The sequence below is a fragment of the Chrysochloris asiatica genome, unplaced genomic scaffold (assembly GCF_000296735.1).
Source record: "Chrysochloris asiatica unplaced genomic scaffold, ChrAsi1.0 scaffold00085, whole genome shotgun sequence".
Taxonomy (NCBI): domain Eukaryota; kingdom Metazoa; phylum Chordata; class Mammalia; order Afrosoricida; family Chrysochloridae; genus Chrysochloris; species Chrysochloris asiatica.
In genome coordinates this window covers 11,117,012-11,141,565 of record NW_006408603.1, presented here as the reverse complement: position 1 = coordinate 11,141,565, position 24,554 = coordinate 11,117,012, and the positions used below count along the sequence as shown (strand labels likewise).

At 39.9% G+C, this 24,554-nt stretch overlaps 1 protein-coding gene across 1 annotated transcript in view; it reads right to left on the bottom strand.

The window, feature by feature from the left end:
- VAV3 (vav 3 guanine nucleotide exchange factor) overlaps positions 1-24,554 on the bottom strand; it is a 515,438-nt gene that overhangs the window by 392,290 nt on the left and 98,594 nt on the right. The window contains exon 2 of the mRNA XM_006865984.1: positions 17,170-17,286. Coding sequence (XP_006866046.1) covers positions 17,170-17,286 — 117 coding nt within the window. The remainder of the gene's footprint in view (positions 1-17,169; positions 17,287-24,554) is intronic.

Genomic DNA, 24,554 nt, shown 5'->3' with positions numbered 1-24,554 from the left:
TACGGTGACAAAGAAACAAAATACTCAGTGGTGGTGGTGGTGGTGGTGGTTATGTGCCGTCAAGTTGGTTCTGACTCATAGTGACCCTGGAGAGGGTTTCCGGGGAAACCCTCATTCTTTTCCTGTGGAACAGCTGATAGATTCGAACTTATAACCGCTATGCTACCACGGCTCCTTAAGGCCCAACAGAGACAGCAAAAGAGAGCTGTGAGTTGCCTTTACAGAAGCAATTTTAAGCCCTTTTCTACAGGAAGTTAGCCATGTATCCCTTGGTGTTCTTAACAAGTTGGAATTTATTTTAAAATGTAATGGATTTAAGGTGCAGAAGGACCAAACAAGCCCTACGCTTAACCTAATGTAGCTGCTGGTTTGATTTATATCCTGGGGAAAAACAATTGATGGGAAAAGAGTTTCACCTTCAGTAAAAGTTTCACTGCTGAGTTCTCAATTAAAATCACTATGTGAAAAGAGGAAATGAATGCTGCTCTTAACAACAACAAAAAAGTCTAAGAAAATACAGCTATAATAGAACTACAGGTATACATACACACCCATACATGTGTGTGCATTATACTTTTCTTAATAATCCGAGTCAGACAGAACCAAACCAAATAAACCAAATTTCAAGGAAGTACCATTAGAATCCACTGTTTCACTTTACATATAGCTGCAGAACTCTGATCTGTATCTACAAAAATGATTTGCTTCAGACTAGATTTAAATTTGTTACTGAAAGGGTAGTTTCAGTCTGCAGAGGTACTGAAAGTTCAAATCCACCAGAGACACCTCAGAAAAAAGGCCTGATGACCTACTTCTGAAACACCAGCCACTGAAATCCCTATGGAGTTGAGTTCTACTCTGATACACATAGGGTCCCACGGTCAGAATCAACTCAACGGTAACTTCTTGCTGTTATGTGCCATCAGGTCAGTTCTGACTGATAGTGACCCTGTATAGGAATTCCGAGAACAGCTGGTGGGTTTGAACTTTCAACCTAGCAGTTAGCACACTTAGCAGTCCAGTGCTTACCCTACGGTGCCACACCAGGTCTCTAATGGTAAGTTGTTGTTGTTGTTAAATGCCATCGAGTCGATTCCAATCCATAGCGACCCTATATAGGGTTTCCAAGGAGTAGCTGTTGAGCTTGAACCACCGACTTTGCAATGGAAACAACTTTGCAGTCTGAAGCACTAGCCCACAGCACCACACCAGGACTTCCTAATGGTAAGTTGTTGTTGTTGTTATGTGCCGTGGAGTCGGATCCAACTCATAGGGACCCTGTACAGGGTTTCCGAGGCTGTTGTAAATCTTTATGGGAGCAGAAAGCCTCATCTTTCTCCCACAGAACAGCTGGTAGTTTCGAACTGCTGACCCTGAGGTTAGCAGCCTGATTCATAACCACTACGCTAATCATATCAAATCATATTAAACAATCTGTCAGGCATTTTACATAAATTATTCCTAAATGTCACACAATTTAAAAAATCAGTATGATTGACAGTTGGTTATATTACTACTAATTCTGCATGGTAGGATTATTATCCCATTGACGTAAGGAAACTGAGGCACTCAGGGGTCAAGTGACAACTCAGAGATCACTACAGAACACTGCAGGGCTTTCTGCATTATTGGATCATTTGCCCAAGTCAATGAATACTCTAAGCCCCACTTAGAGGTATTAGGTGTACCTAATACCAAATAAATGAGTTAGAGAACTTTTGGTTCTTAACCCCGAGGTTTTAAGGTCATTCTCAAATCATTCTATATGGCTGAAATTCACAGACACAGGAGGAGTGAGTTTCAGTCTGCAGAGGTATTCATGACTATTTTCTTGACCCTAGTAAGCAGGAACAAACATGGGAAGGATGTTTGATGACTTTGAGAGTCCAAACCTGAAGATCTATGATCTCCTTGAGTCAGTAGGAAGATGTATAAAGCATTTCCCATGAAGCTAGGGCTATGCTTCTATTTAATTACTACCTGTTAGTTAACCATGAAGTCAATTTCGACTTATGGCAACCCCATGTGTGCAGAGTAAAAGTGCTCTACAGGCTTCTCAAGGCTGTGACCTTTCAGAAGCAAATCACCAGGCTTGCTTTCTGAAGTACCTCTGGGTGAGCTCGAAACACCAGCCTTTTGGTTAGTATGTGTGTACTTAGCCATTTGTGCTATTCGGGGACTCTTATTTTTCTCTATTCCATAGAAGATGTAGACACTTCTGGACAGTCCCCAAGTTGTTTGGAACTTTGGTAACAGAAGAAAAGTTACCAAGTCTACAGCCTGAAATCATCTGACAAAAATCAGGTGAATTACTTAGACCTCCCTTGCTTTTGGTTCAGAAAGCTAACTAGAACTGGGTTGAGGAGGAAACAGTAAAGAACGTATTAACTCGTGTGGACTCAGGCCTCTTGCAATACCACCAGGATCCTCCTCATTTCTGCTCCTTCTGGAAAGGATCCATTCTGAAACTCCATGTTGTACCTCTTTTTCCAGGCCTCATGTTCTGTTGTTGTTGTTAGGTGCCATCGAGTTGGTAGCGACTTTATGCACAACGGAACAAGACAATGTCTTATTCTGGGCCAACCTCACTACTGTTGCCACACTTGAGTTCACTGATGCTGCCACTTAGCCAATCCATCTCATTGGGGGTCTTCCTCTTTTTCTCTGACCCTCCACCTTACCAAAGACGATAGCCTTCTCCAGTGACGGGTCCCTCCTGACAATATGTCCAAAGTATGAGGGATGAAGTTTGGCCATCTTGGCCTCCAAGGAGCACTCTGGCTGCACTTCTTCCAAAATGGATCTATTGGTTCTTTTGGCAGTCCCTGAAACTTTCAATATTCTCCTCCAATACCGTAACTCAAAAGCATCAATTCTTCTAGTCTTCCTTATTCACTGTCCAGCTTTCGCATGCATATGAAGTTATTGAAAACTCCATGGCTTGGGTCAGGTGCACCATAGTCCTCAAGCTGACATCTTTGCTCTTCAGCACTTTAAAAAGGTCTTGTGCAGCAGATTTGCCTAATGAAATATGTCATTTGATTTCTTGACTGCTGCTTCTGTGAGTGTTGATAGTTGATCCAAGAAGTATCATAGGCTCATCCAAATACCAGATTAGAAGGGAAACAGAACTGCTCTTGCAAATGTCTCAGCACATCATACTGACCCCATGCCTGATGTGTCACTATGGCAAATTGATTGCTGTTGTTGTTGTTAACTACTGTGGAGATGGTTCCGACTCATAGTGACCCTGCACAGGGTTTCCGAGGCTGTAAATGTTTACAGGAGCAGAATGCCTCATCTTTCTCCTGCGGAACCGCTGTTATTTTCGAACTGCTGACCTTGAGGTTGCAGTCCGACTTGTAACCACTACACTACCAGAGCTCCTTAAAGTATGGCAAACTGATTGTTGTTGTTGTTGTTGTTACGTGCCGTCGAGTCGGTTCTGACCCATAGCGACCCTGTACAGAGTTTCCCAGGGTGTAAATCCTTACGGGAGTAGAAAGCCTCATCTTTCTCCCGCGGAGCGGCTGGTAATTTTAAACCGCTGACTTTTTAAGGTTCGCAGCCCAATTCGTAACCACTACGCTACCAGAGCTCCTTATGGCAAACTGATAGCGTACTTTAACTGATTAATAATAAGAACTTCACCCTTACAATTGGGAGTAAGGTCAATCCCATCCAACTACATGACAGAGAATCAATCAGAAAGGGCAATATGATAGACAAAAAAACAACATACACACACACCCTACACGCACAAAGAAGATATCCACATCAAATCCCTGAAATCTGTGTTACTTTACCGCAAGAAGGGTCTTTACAGATGAAATTAAGTATTTTTAAATAAGGGGAGAATCTGAATTATCTGGGCCCCAAATCCATCTATATGTGTCCTCATAAGAGAGGTGGATAGGATATGATACAAACTCACAGAAAAGAAGACATACTTAAAGGAAAAGGTGATATGGATGTGGAGTGATGCAGTTATAAGCCAAGGAAAAAAAATGACACCAGAAGTTAAAGGGCAAGCATGGAACACAATTTCCCTCTGGAGCCTGTGGAGGGAGTACAGGCCAGCTGTCACCTTGATTTCAAGTTTCTGGCCACCAGAACTATGAAAGCATAAATTTCGGGAGGCTTTTTTTATCCACCATGTGGTGGTAATTTGTAATGGCAAAGAATATGCAAATACAGGTGATTTCCTAAAGGAGATTGAAAGAAAAACAAAGATGGTTGTTTTGAATGAAACAGAATTGATCACTTTATCACATTAGAAACTGGGAGCCCGAGCGGTGTGATCAGGTTCACACTGGGCTGTTAACCACTAGGTTAGTGGTTCTAACCCACCAGCAGCTCTGCAAGAGAAAGAGGAGATTCTCTGCTCTTGTAAGCATTTACAACCTCAGAAAATTTATGCAGGGTTGCTGTGGGTGGGAACTGACTCAACAGCCCATAATAACAGCACCACATTACAGAACAAAATTATTTCATAATTGCACCCCTTCAAAATAATCAATTATAGCTCACATGTCAAAATTCAATCCCTATGCTTGCCACTCAATCAAAAGCCCATTAATAACAGTAATAATGACAGTGGCAATAGTTGTTGTTGTTAGGAGTCACTGAGTCAGTACCGACTCATAGCGACCCTATGCACAACAGAACAAAACACTGCCCGATCCTGGACCAACCTCACAATTGTTGCCACGCTTGAGCCCACTGATGCTGCCACTTGGCCAATCCATCTCGTTGGGAGTCTTCCTCTTTTTCTCTGACCCTGCACCTTACCAAACATGATATCCTTCTCCAGGAACTGGTCCTTCTTGACAATATGTCTGAATTATGACAAAGTTTAGCCATCCTGGCTTCCAAGGAGTACTCTGGCTGCACTTCTCCCAACACAGATCTGTTGGTTCTTTTGGCAGCCAAAGTATGAGTATTCTGGAACACTTTAATTGTGCTCATAAGGAATCTGTACATGGACCAAGAGGCAGTTGTGGCAATAGTAATAATGACTAGTATTTATTGAGGGCTGACATTGGACCAAGACACTCTATTAATCACTTTTAACACATTATCTCATTTATAAAGGTGGTATAGCGGTAGAATTCTAGGATAAGCACTGGGCTGTTTGTTAACCCCAAGTTTGGTGGTTCAAACCTACCAGCTGCTCCTTGGAAACACTGTACAGGGTCACTATGGGTTGTAATTGACTCAATGGCACTTACCCACAACAACAGTGTTCGATACTCATATTCAAATCCCAGTCAATTCATATCATGCATAATCACTGCTCATCTGGCAGTGGAGGCTTCCATGTTACTAGGCTGCTGAGTTAGTTTTGGGAAAATTTCCAGACTAAGATAGAATAGCAAGAAAGGGCTGGTGATCTATTTCCAAAAATCAGCCAATGAAAACCCAAAAAACAAGTCCACACTGTAGTTAATCATTGGAATGGGACAGGACCAGATTGTATTTTGTTCCATTGTGCATGGGGTAGCCTTGAGTCTTGGGCCAGCTTTACAGCAGCTAACAATCTCAATTTATAGATGAAGAAACTGAGTATCACAGAGCAAGTCTCAAGTAACTTGCTCAAATTCATATAACTAGTAAGGAGTATAATAGAAATTTAAACCAAGATCCAACTAAGAAACCATGTTCTCAACCAAAGCACAACCCAAATTCCCCCAATAACTTCCTTAACTGCATTCCTGACCTACCCCTAAACTGAAGCTCTAGATTCCTTTTGACAATACATCAGTGCCTTTCCTAAATGTTGTTGTTATTCTGACTCATAGAGACCCTATGCTTAGCAGAATGAAACAATGCCCTTTCCTGCCATCCTGCACCATCTACACAACTGCTGTCAGGTTTGAACTCATTGTTGCTGTCACTGTGTCAATCTATCTCATTGGGGGGTCTTCCTCTTTTCCACAGTTTGTCCACTTTTCCAAGCATGATGTCTCTCTCCAGGGACTGGTCCCTCCTGATAACATTTCCAAAGTATGAGAGACAAAGTCTCCCCATTCTCATTCCAAGGAGCATTCTGGTTGTACTTCTTCCAAGACATGTTTGTTCATCTGGCAGTCCATGGTACTTTCAACATTCTTCTCCAACACCATAATTGAAACATATCAATTCTTCTGCAGAGTTTTGGTGTACCACTATGGGATAAAGCACTGGACCACAAGATCAGTTTGAACCATAAGGTCGGCAGTTCAAGCTCACCAGCCACTCCTTGGAAATCCTACACAGGGTTGCTGAGTCAGAACAGACTGGATGGCACTTAACAACAACAACAATTCTTCTACAGTCTACCTTATTCACTATATGTATATATTGTTATAGTTGTTAAGTGCTATCAAGTTGGTTCTGACTCATAGCGACCATCTCTCTATAGGGTTTCCAAGGAGCAGCTGGTGATCTTGAACCACCAACCTTCAAATGACTTTGCAGTCTGATGCATTAGGCTATTAAAAATACCATGGCTTAAGTCAAGTGCACCTTAGTCCTAAAAGTGATATCTTTGCTCTTTAAAACTTTAAAGAGGAGGCTGTGGGATAAAGCGCTGGAGTGCAAGGTCAATTTGAATCATAAGGTCAATGGTTCGAACTTACCAGCTGCTCCTTAGAAACCCTATCCAGGGTTGCTATGAGTTGGAACTGACTCAACACTTAACAACAACAAACCTACACATACTGAAGCCACTCTACTGCTAGTACAATCAGCTGGAACAACCTCTGGCCAGGTGTGTTTTCTTGCTTCAAGAAAAAATATCACTCACACTTTCAAGGTGCTTCACAATGCCAGAAACAATTGAAGTGAAGTCTGTGGGTAGCTGGAACCAGGCCTTCCACCCACCCAGAGCCGTAACTAGAAAGGAGCCAACTTCAGGCTCTCATCTGGACAGCAGCAGCTGCCGGCTTTCTATTACTCACTAGAAATGGCCTCATTAAAGGAAAATCCCATGAGCTTCTGCACTGAGAATGTGCCAAGACAGCTCAATAGGAAACGTTTCCAAACACGCACACACAAAATGTTCATCAGAAAACGACAATCAACTCAGAATATTAGAAAATCTTTACAGCAGCAAGGGAGTCAGTTATCTTAGCAAACCTTCTGTTCTGTCAGAAAAAGTAAAACAGCTAATCATTCCTAATTTCATTATAGAAGAAAGAGGTTTCGGTCAGTTTTGATTTTGTTTTTCATATCTTATTGTTTTTGCTTTGTTTTGTCTTTTTAAAATAACAAGAAGTTAACTAACAAGATTTTACTTACTTTTATTACTATAAGGCACAGACAGAATTCATTTTTATTAAAAGTAAGAAAGTAAATGAGATCTTAAAATGACAGAAATACATAAACCCAAATCCAATGAGGTGTCCTAAGGGGACTTAAAAGGGCACCCAGGTGAACTCCTGAAGCTATTATCTTTGTTGTTGCTGTTAAATGCAGTGATGTCAGTTCAGACTCATAGCAATCCTGTGTAGGCTTTCTGAAGAGCATCTGGTGGGTTTGAACCACCCACCTTGTGGTGTATAGTCCAGTGGTGATCCTAAAGTGCCACACCAGGACTCCCTATTATCCTTGTTGTTGTTGTTGTTGTTGTTGCTAAGTGCTGTGGAGTTGATTCTGACTCATAGCGGCCCTGTGCAGGGTGGTTTCTGAGGAGCAACTGGTGGGTTTGATCTGCAAACCTTTTGGTTCACAGTTCAGTACTGATCCTACAGCACCACAACAGAACTCCTTACTACCTTTAGATAATCTTTAAACTATAAACCAAATATAGCCCCTGAAGTTTTTCAAACCAAACAGTAGTTTCGCTAGCAAGAAAATGTCTGCCTTGAGTACTATGCTCTTTTAAGAATTATTTATAGGCAATCAGAATGGTAACAGCAACTCCAAAGATGAGTTAAGAACCCTGGAGGGCAAAAAATGTATGTCAACTGGGGAAGAACCACTCAGAGAAAGAGAACAAGAATGGATGCACAATTTGAAGACTACAATCAGTACAATCAGAATTACACACACAGAAACTGTTGAATTGGTGTATGTTCTCAAAAAGAACAACAGAAAAATAAACTGAATTTTTAAAGGGAATCCAAGGTCACAGCTCCTCTGGGGAGGGGCCAGGCTTAGCAGTCTTTGACAAGGAATGTTTCCATAACAACTCTCACAGTGAGACTTACTTCTCTTCAGGCCTCTGTTGTTGTTAAGTGCCGTGCATAGCGACCCTGTACAGGGTTTCCGAGGCTGTACATCTTTACGGGAGCAGAAAGCATCATCTTTCTCCTGCGGAGTGGCTGGTAGTTTCAAACTACTGACCTTAAGGTTTGCAGCCCTATTCGTAACCACTATGCTACCAGAGCTCCCTTGCTGACTCCTAAATGTATTCATGTCTCTAAGTCCATTCATCGTATTTGTGTGTTTTTTTTTTTTTTTAATGCATATAGAGTTGAAACTACTCTATTTTTTGTTGATTTGTTGCGTTAGAATTGAAGTGAATGATGACACACTATTCACCCATGGAAGCCATCAAATCAGTGCTGATTGATATAGGAGTCCTGGTGGGACGGTGGTTTAAGTGCTAACCAAAAAGTCGGCAGTTGAAACCTGAAGAGTGTACCTAACTGCTTTCCAAGAGGATGGCAATCAAAACCCACTCAGCAGTTCTGAGAGAGAAAGATCTGGTGATCTGTTTCCTAAAGATTATAGCAAAACAAACCCCATGTGGCAGCTCTTTTCTCTATAAGAGTCATAATTGACTCTACAGCACCCAACAAGAATGGCCAAAACATACGTTCTCCCTCATCTCATAAATGAAAAGAAAACTGAGCATTCAATTGTATAAATCCACATCCCCCACTCCCAGCTTTTCCTAATTTCTAAAGGAAAACATATCAAGTCTCTGATTCAAGTCTCTGATTTCCTGAACACAAATCTGAGAATGAATTTGGACAAATATTAGAGAGCTAAATACATTCAAATATTTGTTATTTTAATCATTGCATCTAGTTAATTCTAACTCTTAACAACTCTATAGGATAGAGTAGTCCTGTCCAACAGGGTTCCCAAGGCTGTAATCTTTACTGACGCTGACTGCCACATCTCTCTTCTGTAGAGCGACCAGTGGTTTGAATCTCCATCTTTTCAGTTAGGATCCAAGCACTATAACCTCTGTGCCAGCAGCACGGTTCCTTGCAGAATATGTGATGACGGGGGTGAAAGGAGGGAAGGACTGCATCTGTATCAACCAGCTAGACAAGCATCTGTGCAATGTATGTCTATTTAGACCTATGGACTTCAAGTGAGATTATGCTGAGTCTCAGGCAGTAATCCTTCCTAAAGATCAAGCACAGGGTACTGAGATGCCAAGTGACAAATCACTTCTGCTTTTCAATTTTGTAAATCCCTTTGGTCTTCTCCAGCATGTCTATATTTTACCCTGAATAGTCACATCACATCACACTGGGACCCAAAACAGAGGCAGCAGACAAGGAAAGCAAAGGGTAGCAAAATCTGAAGACCCGAGCTCCACATCCTGTTATGACCAGGTGAAGATCTCAGTCACCATTTAAGCTCCTCATGTCCTAGTTCCCTACCTTTAGAAAAATGGCAATGCATGTTTGTCTCCTTCACAAAGACAACTGTGAAATTCCCATGAGATCAGTAATAAGAAGTACTTGTAATATTAAACAGTACAACAACAACAAAAAAAACATACACATATTATAATCAATATATTCCTACATAAAAATGTGCCAAATGTATATAAGTCCTAGATGCCGTATTTGTATCTAGTGATGCAAACAATACAAATATTTGTCATTTTAAATTAACTGGAATTCTAAATAAATTCCAGGGAATTTAATTGTCCGCATTACTGTTATAATTTTTATTTCCATATCAGGAATAAGTTTGCCTTTGATTTAATACTCTTCATATTTCCTTCTATTTAGAAATTTAAAATGGCATGAATAACTCCCATTGCATCACTTGTAATCTAGACTCTATAAAATAGGAAGAACAACAGTATTAGTAAGGAGTATAATAAAAACTTAAACCAAGATCCAACTAAGAAACCATGCTCTTAACCAAAGCACAACCCAATTCTCCCAATAACTTCCTTACCTGCATCCCTGACCCGCAAAGCACTTAGAGTTGTCCTTGAACTTAGGATATGTTATGTGAATGTTTGTAGTTACTGCATCATATGTTACTGTTGTTGTTATTGTTGTTGTTGTTGTCAAGTGCTGTAGAGTGGGTTCCAACTCATAGAATCCTGTATAGGATTTCAGAGGCTGTAAATCTTTGCAAGAGCAGAAAGCTTCATCTTTTTCCCGCAATTGAAGCCTTGTGGTTTGCAATTCAATGCTTGCTCTACAAAGCCAGTGGAAGCTATATGATGGTGGTGGTGGTTATGTGCTGTGGAGTTGGTTCCAACTCACAGTGACCCTGTACAGGGTTTCTGAGACTATAAATCTTTACAGGAGCAGAAAGCCTCATCTTTCTCCCATGAAACAGCTGGTAGTTTCGAACTGCTGACCATGAGATTAGCAGCCCGATTCGTAACCACTGTGCTACAGAAAATCAGCCAGATCTGCATGCAAACCACTGGTCCAATCCCTATCAGATATATGATTTGGGCACTGGTTCCATCATCTGTACAAAGAAAATAATATTACTTGCCCTCACAAGACCTTTCTAAAATGTTCAAAAGCAAACATGGCAGTTTGAGGACTAAAGTGAGCCTGTTCCAAGCCACGGTATTTTTAATAGGCTTCTGGTGTGGCACTGCAGGTTAATGCACCAGACTGCAAAGTCATTTGATCTACAAGGTCAGTGGTTCAAACTCACCAGTCACTCCTTGGAAACCCTATACAGGGTTGCTATGGATTGGAACTGACTCAATGGCACTTAACAACAACAACAACATGCATGTAAAAGTTGAACAGTGAATAAGTAAGACTATAGAAGAATTTATGCATTTGAATTATGGTGTTGGAGAAAAATATTAAAGGTGCCATGAACTTCCAGAAGAACAAACAAATCTGTGTTGGAAGAAGTACAACCAGAATGCTTCTTAGACACCAAGATGCCCAGACTTCTTCTCTCATACTTCAGACATACTATCAAGAGGGACCAGTTCCTGGAGAAGGACATCATGCTTGGTAAAGTGTAGGGTTAGAAGAAAAAAAAAAGGCAATTCCCCCAAAATGAGATAAATTGGCACACTAACAACAAAACAACAATAACCCTCATAAGGTTGTTCGGATGATTTTTTTAAATTATACACATATATATGAGGGGACTTCAAAGACTTCATGAAATATTTAAAAGAAAAGATAATAGAACTCCTTACTCCTATCCACCACCACCACCGCAAAATAATAATAATAACAACAACAATAAAAATAATGGAATTCCTCCATGAACTTTTTAAAGCCCACATATATATATATATATGGAAGATACGTGTTACACAGTTAGTGTTCAATATGTAAAGCTGGTGGCTTTATTTAATAAGCTTAACAGATCATTCCTGAGTTATGACAGGGTTCTGTTCTGACAACTCTGTAATACTCAGTTCTAACATAAGTAGAATGCCTCATTACATAATCTGTGTATTTATTATTACTGCCTTTCATTATCAGTGCCTTTATAAATCCCATCCTTATTTGTCTTTGGGAATTAGCATGAGAAAGATAACACCAGTAAATCATATGCTGCCACATTAATGTATGTAGTACATATTACTAAAGATAAGACATACAAAATAAATAAATAAATAAGTAAAGGACAGTTGTAAGTGTGATGTGTCGTAACTTGAATGTGTCATGAGTCAGGGACTACCTGCTCCTTTTTAGCACTACTGGTGGTTGGTGGTTATGTGCTGTGAAGTCGGTTCCAACTCATAGCAACAGGTTTGACAGGTTGAACAGGGTTTCCAAGGCTGTAAATCTTTATGGGAGCAGAAAGCTTCATCTTTCTCCCGCGGAACAGCTGTTAGTTTCGAACTGCTGACCTTGTGGTTCACAGCCCGATTCATAACCACTACGCTATTTGGGTAAATTACAGAGTGCTGCCACAATTTCTTTGGAGTCCTGGTGTGGCGCTGTGGACTAATGTGTCAGACTGCACAGTCATTTGAACTGCAAGGTTGGCGGTTCAAGCTTACCAGCTGCTCCTCGGAAACCCTATACAGGGTCGCTAAGGGTCGGAATCGACTCGATGGCACTTAACAACAACACCACACAATTTCTTTAATGCTCAGTGGTTTATTTAGGTCAAACTTGGCAGTAGCAAAACTGTAGGTGACTTTAAAGTTGTTGTTGTTGTTGTTATGTGCCGTGGAGTCGGAACCGACTCATAGCGACCCTGTACAGGGTTTCCGAGGGTGTAAATCTTTACGGGAGTAGAAAGCCTCATCTTTCTCCCGCGGAGCAGCTGGTAGTTTCGAACTGCTGACCTTGCGGTTCACAGCCCTAATTGTAAATTCAAATTGTAAACCACAACTCCAAATGTAATTGTTTCAGCATTCCAAAATAGCAAACCCACTGCCATTGAGTCCATTTCGACTCACATCAACCACTGCTGAAATAGTTTAAGTAGCCATTTCCACATGAGGAACACACCAGTACAAGAAAAAAGCACTGCTTTACACTCAACTATCGCCAACAAAGCTCTTGTCTAATCAATCAGACACTGTTATTAAACTATATTAAAAAAAAGTCCCAAGTTTTGAAAACATTTATATAATGTCTCAATCCTTATCAGTACCATTTCTTGCAAATATGATTGGAAAAATTAGTATTTCCTTGACAAACTTAAAAAAAAAAACAAAGATTTTGAAGAAAAAAATTCTGTGTTGAATTAATTATTTGAATGAAATATTTTTTCTAAAGTTCTATATATATCAGTTTTGAGAGGAAAATACAAGGGGGCATCAAAAAGTTTGTAAAAAATCTATTACTTTTTTATCTCTTTTTCCATGAACTTTTTGATGGTATGGCGCTGCGGGCTAATGCATCAGGCTGCAAAGTCGTTTGAACTGCAATGTTGGTGGTTCAAGCTTACCAGCTGTTCCTTGGAAACCCTATACAGGGTCGCTATGGGTCAGAATCAACTCAAGGGCACTTAACAACAACAAATATGGTTAATGAGGAATAAGCCTATTGATATACACATCCATAGAAGTGTCACTTTAAGATCTTTTTTCCTTTTAAATTTTAATCTTTCACAAAACAGCAAGCCCCCAGAAACAAAGCAAGAATACAGACTAGGGTCAATGTGCTAGTCTGCAAGGTCAGCGGTTAGTTTAAGCTCACCAGCCGCTCCTTGGAAACCCTATACAGAGTCACTATGAGTTGGAGCCAACTTGACAGCACTTAACAATGACAACAGAGTTGTGGTGGTGCAGTGGCTAAGCACTTAGGTGCTAACTTAAATGTCAGTGGTTTTAACCCACCAGCTGCTCCATGGGAAAAAGATGCGCTAGTCTTCTCTTATAAAGATCACAGCCTTGGGATTCCTCTGGGACAGCTCTTTCCTATCTTATTAGAGTTCCTATAAATCAGAATCAACTTGATGGCTGTGGGTTTGGGTTTTTTGGTTTACAGCCATGTACCTACCTAGCCCTAGTAGCAGAGTGGTTAGTTAAAGTGCTCATATGCTAACCTAAAGGTCAGTAGTTCAAACCCACCAGCTGGTCTGTAAGAGAAAGATGTGGCATGTGGCAATCTACTTCTGTAAAGATTGTTGTTGCTGTTAAGTGCCATCCAGTTGCTTCCAACTCATAGCAACCCTGTATAGGGTTTCCAAGGAGCAGCTGGTGAGTTTGAACCACCGTCCTTGTGGTTCAAACCAACCTTGTGGTCCAGTGCTTTATCCCACAGAGCCACACCAGAACTCTGTAAAGATTACAGCCTTAAAAACCCTATGGCCTTGTTAATCTATTGTCTGTTGGATACAAGGATAAGTCCAAACATATTGTTACAGAATCATAGACACCTTTATTAAACAAAAATATCAAAATGTGAAATAACTTGTTTAAAAAAAAACAAAACAAAAAAACCCTATGGCTTCTCCCATGTAAACTATCACATAATTCACAAAAAAATATTTAAAACAAAACAAAACAAAAAACCCCTATGGGGCAGTTCTATTCTGTTCTATAGAGCTGGTGAGTTGTTATCAATTTGATAACAGGTTTGGGTTTGGTAGAGCCATGCACCAAGTCTGTGATGGCTGCCAAATGCTATTGTGAAGAGAATCTACTTTTCATTTCCCTGTAAACAAAAAAGGGGAGAATAAAGTAAAATCAAAGAGTTTTTTTAAAAGGAGGTGCCAAAAATAAAAACAGAAATAGTCTAAGCTATTTTTCAGGCCCAATAGTTTGAGGACTATCCCCCCATCTGAGTTTCTACCTACCTGATTCCTCTTTTTCTTCACCGTTTCACTCCATAGTCATAGACAATAAGCTAACATTTCCTTACTATGGGCTAGGTTTTCAGTTCCTTCTATTTATTGTCATATTACATCACTACTTTTTTGGACCTCAAGACAGTTCAATCAGAGCTTGCCAAAGATAAAAGGAATCTTAAAAATATTCTTATACCCATTTGCACTTATACAGTCTTCCACGCTGGCAGGTACACTGATGCCTGATGAAGCAGGTGATGGGACCACAAAGTGAGTCTTGGAAAGGCCAGAGAGAGAACCCAGGTCTTCTGTCTCCCTAGCAGAGCAGCTTCACTGTACTTGGTATATTTCAGAATCTCTTAGGTTTCTGTTTCAAATCTGTTCTATTCATTCTTATTGCCAAGAAAAGCAATCCATTGACTGCTGTTTATTTACAGCCCAAATAATACATCTTAGAAACCAAACAATGCATCATCCAAATAGTCTTGTTCGGATAACAGTTGTTGTTGTTAAATGCCTTTGATACAGTTTCAACCCACAGTGACCCTGAATAAGGTTTCCAAGCTTTAATTTTTGTGGGAGCAAAATGCCTCATCTTTCTCTCCTTAGGAGTGGTCTGTGGGCTAGAACCACTGACCTTGTCCTTTGTGGTAGTGGTGGTAGTGGTGGTGATGTGCCATAGAGTTTGGTTCAGTGTAGTACAGTGCTTATCCTACAGAGAGCCATTGTGCTCACTAAGATACTAGTAGTTGACTTATAGAAAGCCTGTAACTTTTAATGCGGGCATTTTTTTTTAAGCTTTTATTGTAATTTGAGTGATAGTTTACAGGACAAATTATCAGCTTTGTACTCAACCAATCATATTTTGTTTCTTTGCAATGATTATAATCTCCACCATGCACCATCAGTGAACAGTATTCACCATCAGTTAACAGTATTTACCACTATTCCTTTTTTTTTTTTTTTTTATGTAAACAAAACACACAGAAAATATATATTCGTTTAAACGACTATCAAAAAGCATATTTTGCAAGCCAGCCTCCTGCCCGCCGGTGCACACAGCCTTTCTCATTCCAAGGTTCTAGAGTCCTCAGCTGAATGAGCAGATTTTTAGAGCAATCTTCTTAACATCATTTAGTTTTTTTCTTCTTATGTACTTAGATTCATAATACAATTATGTCATCAGGGACTAAAGTGACATCAAATAATTGATGTCACTTCAATTATTTGATAGTTTTCCAGCTGCTTACACACCAAAGGTTTACCTTTATTCCTAATTGCTTCATCAAAAATAACCATAACTCGGAGAAGATGAGTTCTTACACCAATCATATACATGTGTTTGGTGTCCATACAATTGATATCAGTAAATAGTAAAATAATTTTCATATAAAAATCACTAAAATCCAACAAATATCAACTGAAACACAAGCAGAAGGAGTTATCAATGACCTGAAACATTTCAGGAATTCATGTCTTCTCCAAGTCACTGTCTCAAGAATCAGTGTAGAAAAGGGATAGCAGAACAGTCTCAACTTTAATCCTATTCTCTGAGGCAGCCAGTAAGGAAGAAGAAAAAAACCTCTCGTGAGAGTTAAAGTTGTGCCAATTAGGTTGGATCAGAATTCTTAGTGTTTTAGCCATTAGTATGTAGTTATCACCTCCAAGGTGAGTTCTAACGTGATGAAATCCCTCCTATGATGTGATCTGATATGATCAGTTCCGATCTGATGTGATTATCAGATGTGTTGTAAACCCTCACTTCTATGATGCTGATGAGGCCAGATGCAATCCACATGATTAGGTTGTATCTTGGGTCAATCTCTTTTGAGATATAAAAGGAAAAGAGAAATGAGCAGAGACTATGGGACCAACTTACTATTACTGAGCCAGAAGAGTAATACCACCTTTAGACCTAAGGTTCCTGAACTGTACAGGATCCTAGATCAGGAAAAGATTGATGCCAAGACGTAGGGAGCTCTACAAGGAATATTGGACCTACAGATGCTGACCGGAGACAAGGACCTTTCCGCAGGTCCAACAAAGAGAAAGCCTTCCCCTACACCCAGCACTTGGAATCTTAAGTTTTATCCTCCAAGAGTGTGAGAGAATAAAAATTCTTGGTAATGTGGAGCTGTAGGAAAAGCACTGGACTTCTAACCAAAAGGTCAATGGCACAAACCCATCACAGGGTCGCTAAGAATTGGACCCAACTCCATGGCACTTAACAACAACAACAAAGCTATCCAATTGTGGTATTTCCATTATAGCAGCAGTAGATAACTAAGACACTTCTGGAATGCAGCTCTAATTCATTTTAGACAGATGACAGTGCTATTTGCTTTGGATGGTGTTGCTTTGTCTTTGTTGTGGTTGTTGTGCTTATGTTTGTGTTTCTTGTTTTACTGAGCCACCTATATGACAGCAGCCCTGGTAGTGTAGTAGATTACAAGTTGGGCTGCTAACCGTAAAGTCAGTAGTTCAAATCTACTACCTGCTCCACAGGAGAAAGATGAGGCTTTTTGTTCCCATAAAGATTTATAGCCTTGGAAACTCTATACAGGGTGGCTATGAGTTGTCATAGACTCAATGGCCCACCACCATCTATATAATAAATTTAACTATGCTTAAATATTGCACATATCTAAGTCATTTAAGCAGCATGTCCTACTTCAGCAAGATAAGAAACCATAAGTATGTAATAAAATGTCCAATAACATATTTTTTTAAATAAAATGTAATTACCTTTCCAAAGTCACGGACATCAAACAGGTCAAATGCCTCAAAGAGTTCACTTTTTCTCATTCCAAACGTCTCGCAACAGGCAGTGAGAAAGGTCCTTATGTTCTTCAAACAGAGAAACTGAGGGAAGGAAAATAGCTATTAGCATACAGAGAATCGTTGTGAAGGTTAAATACCCAAATCATACCCAGAATGATATATATAAAAAAGGCTTGGAATCAGCTTCTGTGACTGCTTCTCAATTACTTATTAAATAGTATTTATTGAACCAGTTGCTCCTGAGTTGGCTTCAATTCATGGTGATACCATGCGAGTCATGGGAGAAGAACTGTGTGCCCTATGGTTTTCAATGGTTGGGTTTTGTGGTGTTTTTTTTAAATAGATCACAAGACCTTTTTTCTAGAGCAGCTCTGGGGAGACTTGAGCCTCCATCTTTTCAGGAATTCATGAACCAAGAATATTAATGGTTTGTGCCACTCAGGGACTCTTAATATTATTGAGTACCCACTATCTCCCAGGTTTACACATCTCTGAGCACAGGTGAAGCAGCTGTGAACTAGGCAGACACAATCTCTGCCTTCCATCAAACTTCACTCATCACAAGGAGAGAAAAAGGAACTCAACAACAAGCAAAGTATTCCAGGCTGAAGTAGCAGCTTGCACCAAGGCCCTGAGGTCTGAGGAAGCTTGGTATAGACAAGAAAAGGGTAATGCACCTAAGGTGCAATAAGTCACAGGAATAGGATAGGAGGTGAGGTCAGAGAGGTAACAGGGTTAGATGTTGAAATGCCTTGTAGGACAAGACTTTGACTCTGTGATTGGAAATAATTGGACACCTAGCAAATAGCTGTCTGAAAAGTGTTTTAAGCATGTTTTAAAATTTGTTTTAACAGGTTTTAAAACTTGGTGTTTTAAAGGGGTCCCTCTGGGAGACAAGATAGGTGGTTTTGGTAGTAATTCAGACTAGATACAACTATGGGAAGACCAGATGTTAGATGCTTAACATGTTAAATTTAAAATGCCTATTAGTCATCCAATGAGATGTGGGGCAGATGATTAGTTATATATGCCTAGAGTCAAAGAGACAGGTCTGTACTAGAGACTTGGATGAACCCCTTGAGCAGGAAAAGAGGAGTGGACATGGTGGTAGTACTCAAGTGTAGACGTTAATGTCAGACAGAAGGAAGGGAGTAGATGTTATTGATAACTTAACATCAACAGTCAGAACTCACTTCCATTATCCAAAAGACTCAGATTCACCTAAACACAATAGGCACATACTCTTAAAGTGCATTCATTCCTTTTGGAAATATTATCTGCTACAGCAAGGATAAGCATTGGATCACAAGGTCAGTTAGAACTATGAAGTCAGCAGTTTAAAGTCACCACCCACTCCTCAGAAGTCCTAGTCAGGGTCGCTATGAGTCAGAACCAACTCCATGACACTTACTAACAAAAACAACACAGCACATATATACACATGTGCAAGTTGGACAGTAAATAAGGAAGACTGTAGAAGAATCGATGCAGTTGAATTATGGTATTGGAGAAGACTATATAAAGTACCATGGATTGCCAGGAGGACAAACAAATCTATGTTGGAAGAGGTGCAACCAGAATACTACTTTGAAGCCAGGATGTCAAGATTGTACCTCTCAGACTTTGGACACGTTACCATGAGGGACCAATCCCAAGAAAAGGACATCATGCTTGGTAAAATGGAGGGTCAGTGAAAAAAAGGAAGACCCCCAAGGAGATGGACTGACACAGTGGTGGCAGAACTGGGGCTCCAGTGTAACAATGATTGTGAGGATGGTACAGATGGTGCCTTTTGTTCTGCTGTGCACAGAGTTACTATGAATCGGAGCCAACCCAATGGTACCCAACAAAGAGCATACAAAGAATACCACCAATAAGTCAGCAATATACGGATTATAAATTACATCTTTTTTTTTTTTTTTTTTTAAAGCATTGCCACTGTTTTTACTTTATCTTGGCTTGTTGGGAGTTATTTAGTTTGTTTGTTACATTTGCAGAAAGCACACATTCTACTTCCTCCACTTTTGAAACATTCTGATTCTCTTATGGGTTTAACTCAGTCACAGTTTTACTCTTTACAGGAATCCTTCTTAGAGACTTGAATATTTCAGGATGGGTTAAAACCACTGGAGAGGCATCTTAAACCATTCCAGGCACCAAGACAACAGCCAATCAGCATATTCAGGAACTGTTTTCATTTTTTAAAAATTCATAAGAGACCTTTCTTTAGGACACAGATTCACTCTGCATGTGGCTCTTCCCATAGACTAGCTTATTTACAGATTAAAAGCCTCACATTCTGCCAAGACAGACAATAATTACTCTCTGGGGGATTATGCAACTGCTCTCTTGAAATATTTTTTTACATAATTAAGTGCCCAACTCATAGCTCACCAAGGAACAAAAGCATCATTTCACATGCCACCCTCTGAAGATTTCTAACCAAACTAAAAATTTCCCTCTGTGTAGGAAAAACTACAGTGCCTTCCACTACAGTGCTTTGATCATTAATTCAGAATATCTACATTTAGAAAGCAAAACCAGTATGAAACATAGTCATTATCACATGCATAGAAGAAAAAAATTTAAAACAGGCCTTTCCCTTACTTCTCACCCCAATATTAATTTTAGTTTCCCCTAGTTAGTTCAAGTCTATTCAGTTGAAGAAAAAATATCTATGAGATTTGAAGAGAGTCACTTTGTTTCAAAACCCTCACTTTCCTAGGCATTTCTCAAATTAAGTCAGCCTCTTTATTTAATATGCATTTTTTCAGTCAACAGTTTTTTTTGTTTTGTTTTTTTTAATGCCCACTACATTCCAGATTATATGGGTTATATTAAGAAAAACATGGCATCAGGATTGGAGGAAGGCTCATTAACAACATGCGATATGCAGATGATATAACCCTGCTTGCTGAAAATGGAGAAGACTTAAAATATTTACTAATGAAGATCAAAGAGCACAGCCTTCACTATGGATTGCATCTCAATGTAAAAAAAAACAACCAAAAATCCTCACCACTGGACCAATAATTAATATCACCTGAGTGGAGAAAAGATTGAAGTTGTCAAGGACTTCATTCTTCTTGGATCAACTATCAACACTCATGGAAGCAGCAGTCAAGAAATCAAATGACATATTGCGCTAGGCAAATCTGCTGCACAAGACCTTTTTAAAGTGTTGAAAGAGCAAAGATGTCAGCTTGAGGACTAAGTGCACCTGATCCAAGCCATGGTATTTTCAATAACCTCATATGCATGAGAAAGCTGGACAGTGAATAAGGAAAATCGTAGAAGAATTGACACATTTGAGTTATGGTGTTGGAGGAGAATACTGAAAGTGCCATGGGCTGCCAAAAGAACCAACAGATGCGTGTTGGAAGAAGTGTAGCCAGAGTGCTCCTTGGAGGCCAGGATGGCCAAACTTTGTCTCTCATACTTTGGACATATTGTCAGGAGGGACCAGTTGCTAGAGAAGGATATCATATGTGGTAAGGTAGAGGGTCAGAGAAAAACAGGAAGACCCCCAGCAAGATGGAATGACAAAATGGCAGCATCAATGGGCTCAAGCATGGCAATGATAGTGAGGTTGGCCCAGGATCACACAGTGTTTTGTTCTGCTGTGCATAAGGTCACTATGAGTTGGTACTGACTCGATGGCACCTAACAAAAACAAATTTCAGATTTAATAAAAAACAAAAAAATACTATTTGAGTGAGGGTTGGAAATGTAAAGGTAGACATTTTGGAGCAAAACAAGGGGAATGGTTGACTTTGCTGTCCAGGAGCAGAGGTCCCTGGGACCATCAAGGAAGAAGCACGGAATGCAGGACCCTACCCAGAGAAGCAGTGATGCCAGATATGGAGGCAGAGAGAATGATGTGGATAGATGGAGAGGCTGGGAACTCTAGACCCAGAGAGGTATGGGTGTGTGTGTGTGGCGGGGGGGGGGGGGGGGCAGGCTTGCAAGGTATACCTTTAAGTTGGTTGATGATGAATGGAGGGGATGCAACCATGACAATGAAACAATATACAATAGGATGAATGTAAAGCTAATGTCTCCCATATAAACTATCACATAATTCACAATAAACATTTTAAATAAATGAATGAATTGCAAAGGGAGAAAAAAAAAAACTACTGATTGATATTCCAGATGGAGTCCTGGTGTTGCGCTGTAGGAGAAGCACTGGACCATAAAGTCAGTTTGAACTGCAAGATCACCAGTTCAAACTCACCAGTCGCTCCTTGAAAACTCTCCGCAGGGTCACTATGAGTCACAGCTGACTCGATGGCACTTAAAAATAACAAATAGCACTCCAGAGCTAAAATATGAATAGAATACAGTTCTGCCCCAAGCTTCTCTATTTATCTTATCTGGAGATTTTCACAGTGCTCCAAAACACAGGTAAACACATTAGGAATCTATTTCACGTGGTGTTTTCAGGTTGTCTGGTTCTGGGTTATGCAAAGGAAGTCAAGAAACAGAGGAAGCTCAAGTGGACCCTGGTGCCATTGTTAAAGGCTAGACAAAGCTTTAGAGCTTTGCCTGCCCGTGTGCCTGCCCAGCCCACAGCTTGTGTTTTTATTTCATCGTGGAGATTTAAACTGTTGTTGTTGTGTTCCGTGGAGTCAGTTCTGACCCATAGCGACCCTGCACAGGTTTTCCAAGGCTGTAAATCTTTACGGGAGCAGAAAGCCTCATCTTTCTCCCGTGGAACAACTGGTAGTTTCGAACTGCTGACCTTAAGGTTCACAGCCCGATTCGTAACCACTATGCTATCAGAGCTCCTTGGTGATTTAAACTAGTTGACTTTAAAATAAAAAAAATTGTTTCAAGCCAAAAGTAAAGTTGAAAAAGTAGTCCACTGAGTACTCTTACCTATCTAGTTCAAGAATGGTTAACAAACCATCATGTATGCTTCTGCATGCATTCTGTTTCTCTATTCCTAAAATCTGCTTGGCTGAACTATTTGAAAATAAGTTGTAGATTTCATGGCACTTCACTGTGAAATAATGCAGCAGACATCTCCTAAGAAAAAGAAATTTTCCTATATTCTGTCAATACTGTTATTACACCTAAGAAATTCATTCAATATATGTTTCCTATTCAAAATTTCTCAATTGACCCTAAATGTCTGTTTTGTTCTGTTTGGGGAGGGGGCGGTATCTTTCCTCCAACCTAAGATCCAATCAAGTTTAACTCACTGCATTTGGCTATTTTGTTTCTGTAGTCTTTTTTAATCTAGAAAATCCTGTGTCACAGACTGAATTGTATCCCCCCAAAATATGTGTCAGCTTGGCTGGGTCATGATTCTCAGCTGTTTGGCAGTTATGTAATGATACAATGTGGCAGTCATGTAAAGAGTCCCATGATGTGAGCCGATGTGATAAATCAAGAAAAGGATTAAGGGTGGACTGCAATACTGTGAATCCCAAGACAACCATAATCCAATGCAAGGGAGTTGATTTTACAAGAGATAAAAGGAGAGAGCAGCAAGCATCTTCTCTGGTAGCATAGTGCTTACAAATTGGGCTGTGTACCAGCTGCTCCATGGGAGAAAGATGAGGCTTTCTGCTCCCATAAAGATTTACAGTCTCAAAAACCCTTTTCAGGGTCGCTATGAGTTGAAACCGATTCCACAGCACATAACCACTACCAACAATAAGAAAGAAGAGCCGGTAGTGGAGTGCATTTTTTGGACCTGGGGTCCCTGCACTGTGAGGCTCCTAGATCCAGGGAAAGTTTGATGCCAAGACACGTGGCAATCACCAACGAGTATTAGGCCTACAGATACTGAAAGGAGACAAGGACTTTCTTCCAGACCTAGTACTTGGGATTTGAATCTCTAGCATCCTAAACTGTGAGATAATACATTTCTGTTTATTAAAGTCATCCAGGAATCTAGTGGCTTCTTATGATAAGCAGTGGGCTACAAACCACATGGTCCATGGTTCAAAGCCACCAGCTGCTCTGTGGGAGAAAGATGAGGCTACCTGCCCTTGCAAAGATTTAAAGCCTCGGAAATCCTAAACAGAGTTTCTATGAGTTGGAATCGACTCAATGGCACTTAACAACAACAACTAAGTTATCCACCTGTGATATTTCTGGTATAGCAATACTACATAATGAAGACATCCTGCTACCTTTTTATAGTTGTTTAAAATTACATAGACTTTTTTTGAAGAATTCTGAATCCGGGTCATCTAACAGAATGTCCTCAGTTATGTATATCCTCAGGTAACACCAAACCTAGCCCTCCATCACTTCTGTTTCCTGTGAATGTTCATATTGCCTCAAACTTGACCAGTGAGGGTCACTTCAAGTTGGCTCCTCTTTGATACATTACAGTCTCAGTTTTCTTGCTTTCTTATACCAAACTATCCCAAGCTCACCTCATATTTTCTCTGTCCTAGTTCCAGAATGAACCATTTCTCCAAGGAGGTCAGTTTCTAGTCACAATAGTAAATGTGACATTCAAAAAGCCAAGGTCTGAACCCTGCCTTACCCTAAATTATGTGAAACATTCCTATTAAATGAATGAATCCACCTTTTGCTGATGGGCAGGATTTCTATCAGTTATAAAAGAAAGAGTAAATACAAGCTAATCAACCTCTAGTATGCCTATGGAAAAAAATTTGTAATTTTCTTTGTGGAATGTCTAATAAACCAAATCATATCTCATTCAGGAAAGCCTGAGTTCATTAAAGGAGACTGATGAACATGATAATTTGTTTTATGACTAGAGAACGAAAGTTTTGACACAATTATTATTTCAGTGTAAGTTTTCTCTCCCCATAAAACTATAAATTCTTTCACATTGGAACCCATCTTACAGCCATTTGTATCATCTGCAGTTGTTGTTGTGAAGTACCGACGAGTCGGTTCCAACCCATAGTATCCCTGTTTAGGGAGCAGCTGGTGAGCTTGAACAACCAACCTTGCAGTTCAAATGGCTTTGCAGTCTGGAGCATTAACCCACAGTGCCACACCAGGACTATCATCTGCAGTAGTCCACAATATAATTGCTTTCAGAGATAGGTTATAAGACACAAAGACAAATCAATCTCATCACATAAACATTCCTTTTTTTTTTTTTTTTAACCAAAAACTATATTGTTGTTGTTGTTAAGTGCTGTTGAGTCAATTCCAACCCATAGCGACCCTGTATAGGGTTTCCAAGGAGCATCTGGTGAGCTTGAACCACTGACCTTGCAGTATTAACGACTTTGCAGTCTGACGCATTAGCCCACAGCACCACACCTGGACTCCTACTTTTGTTAAATCATCTAATTTAATTATTTAAAATAAATTTAGGGCTTTTTTTTTTTTTTTTTTTTTAAGGTTTT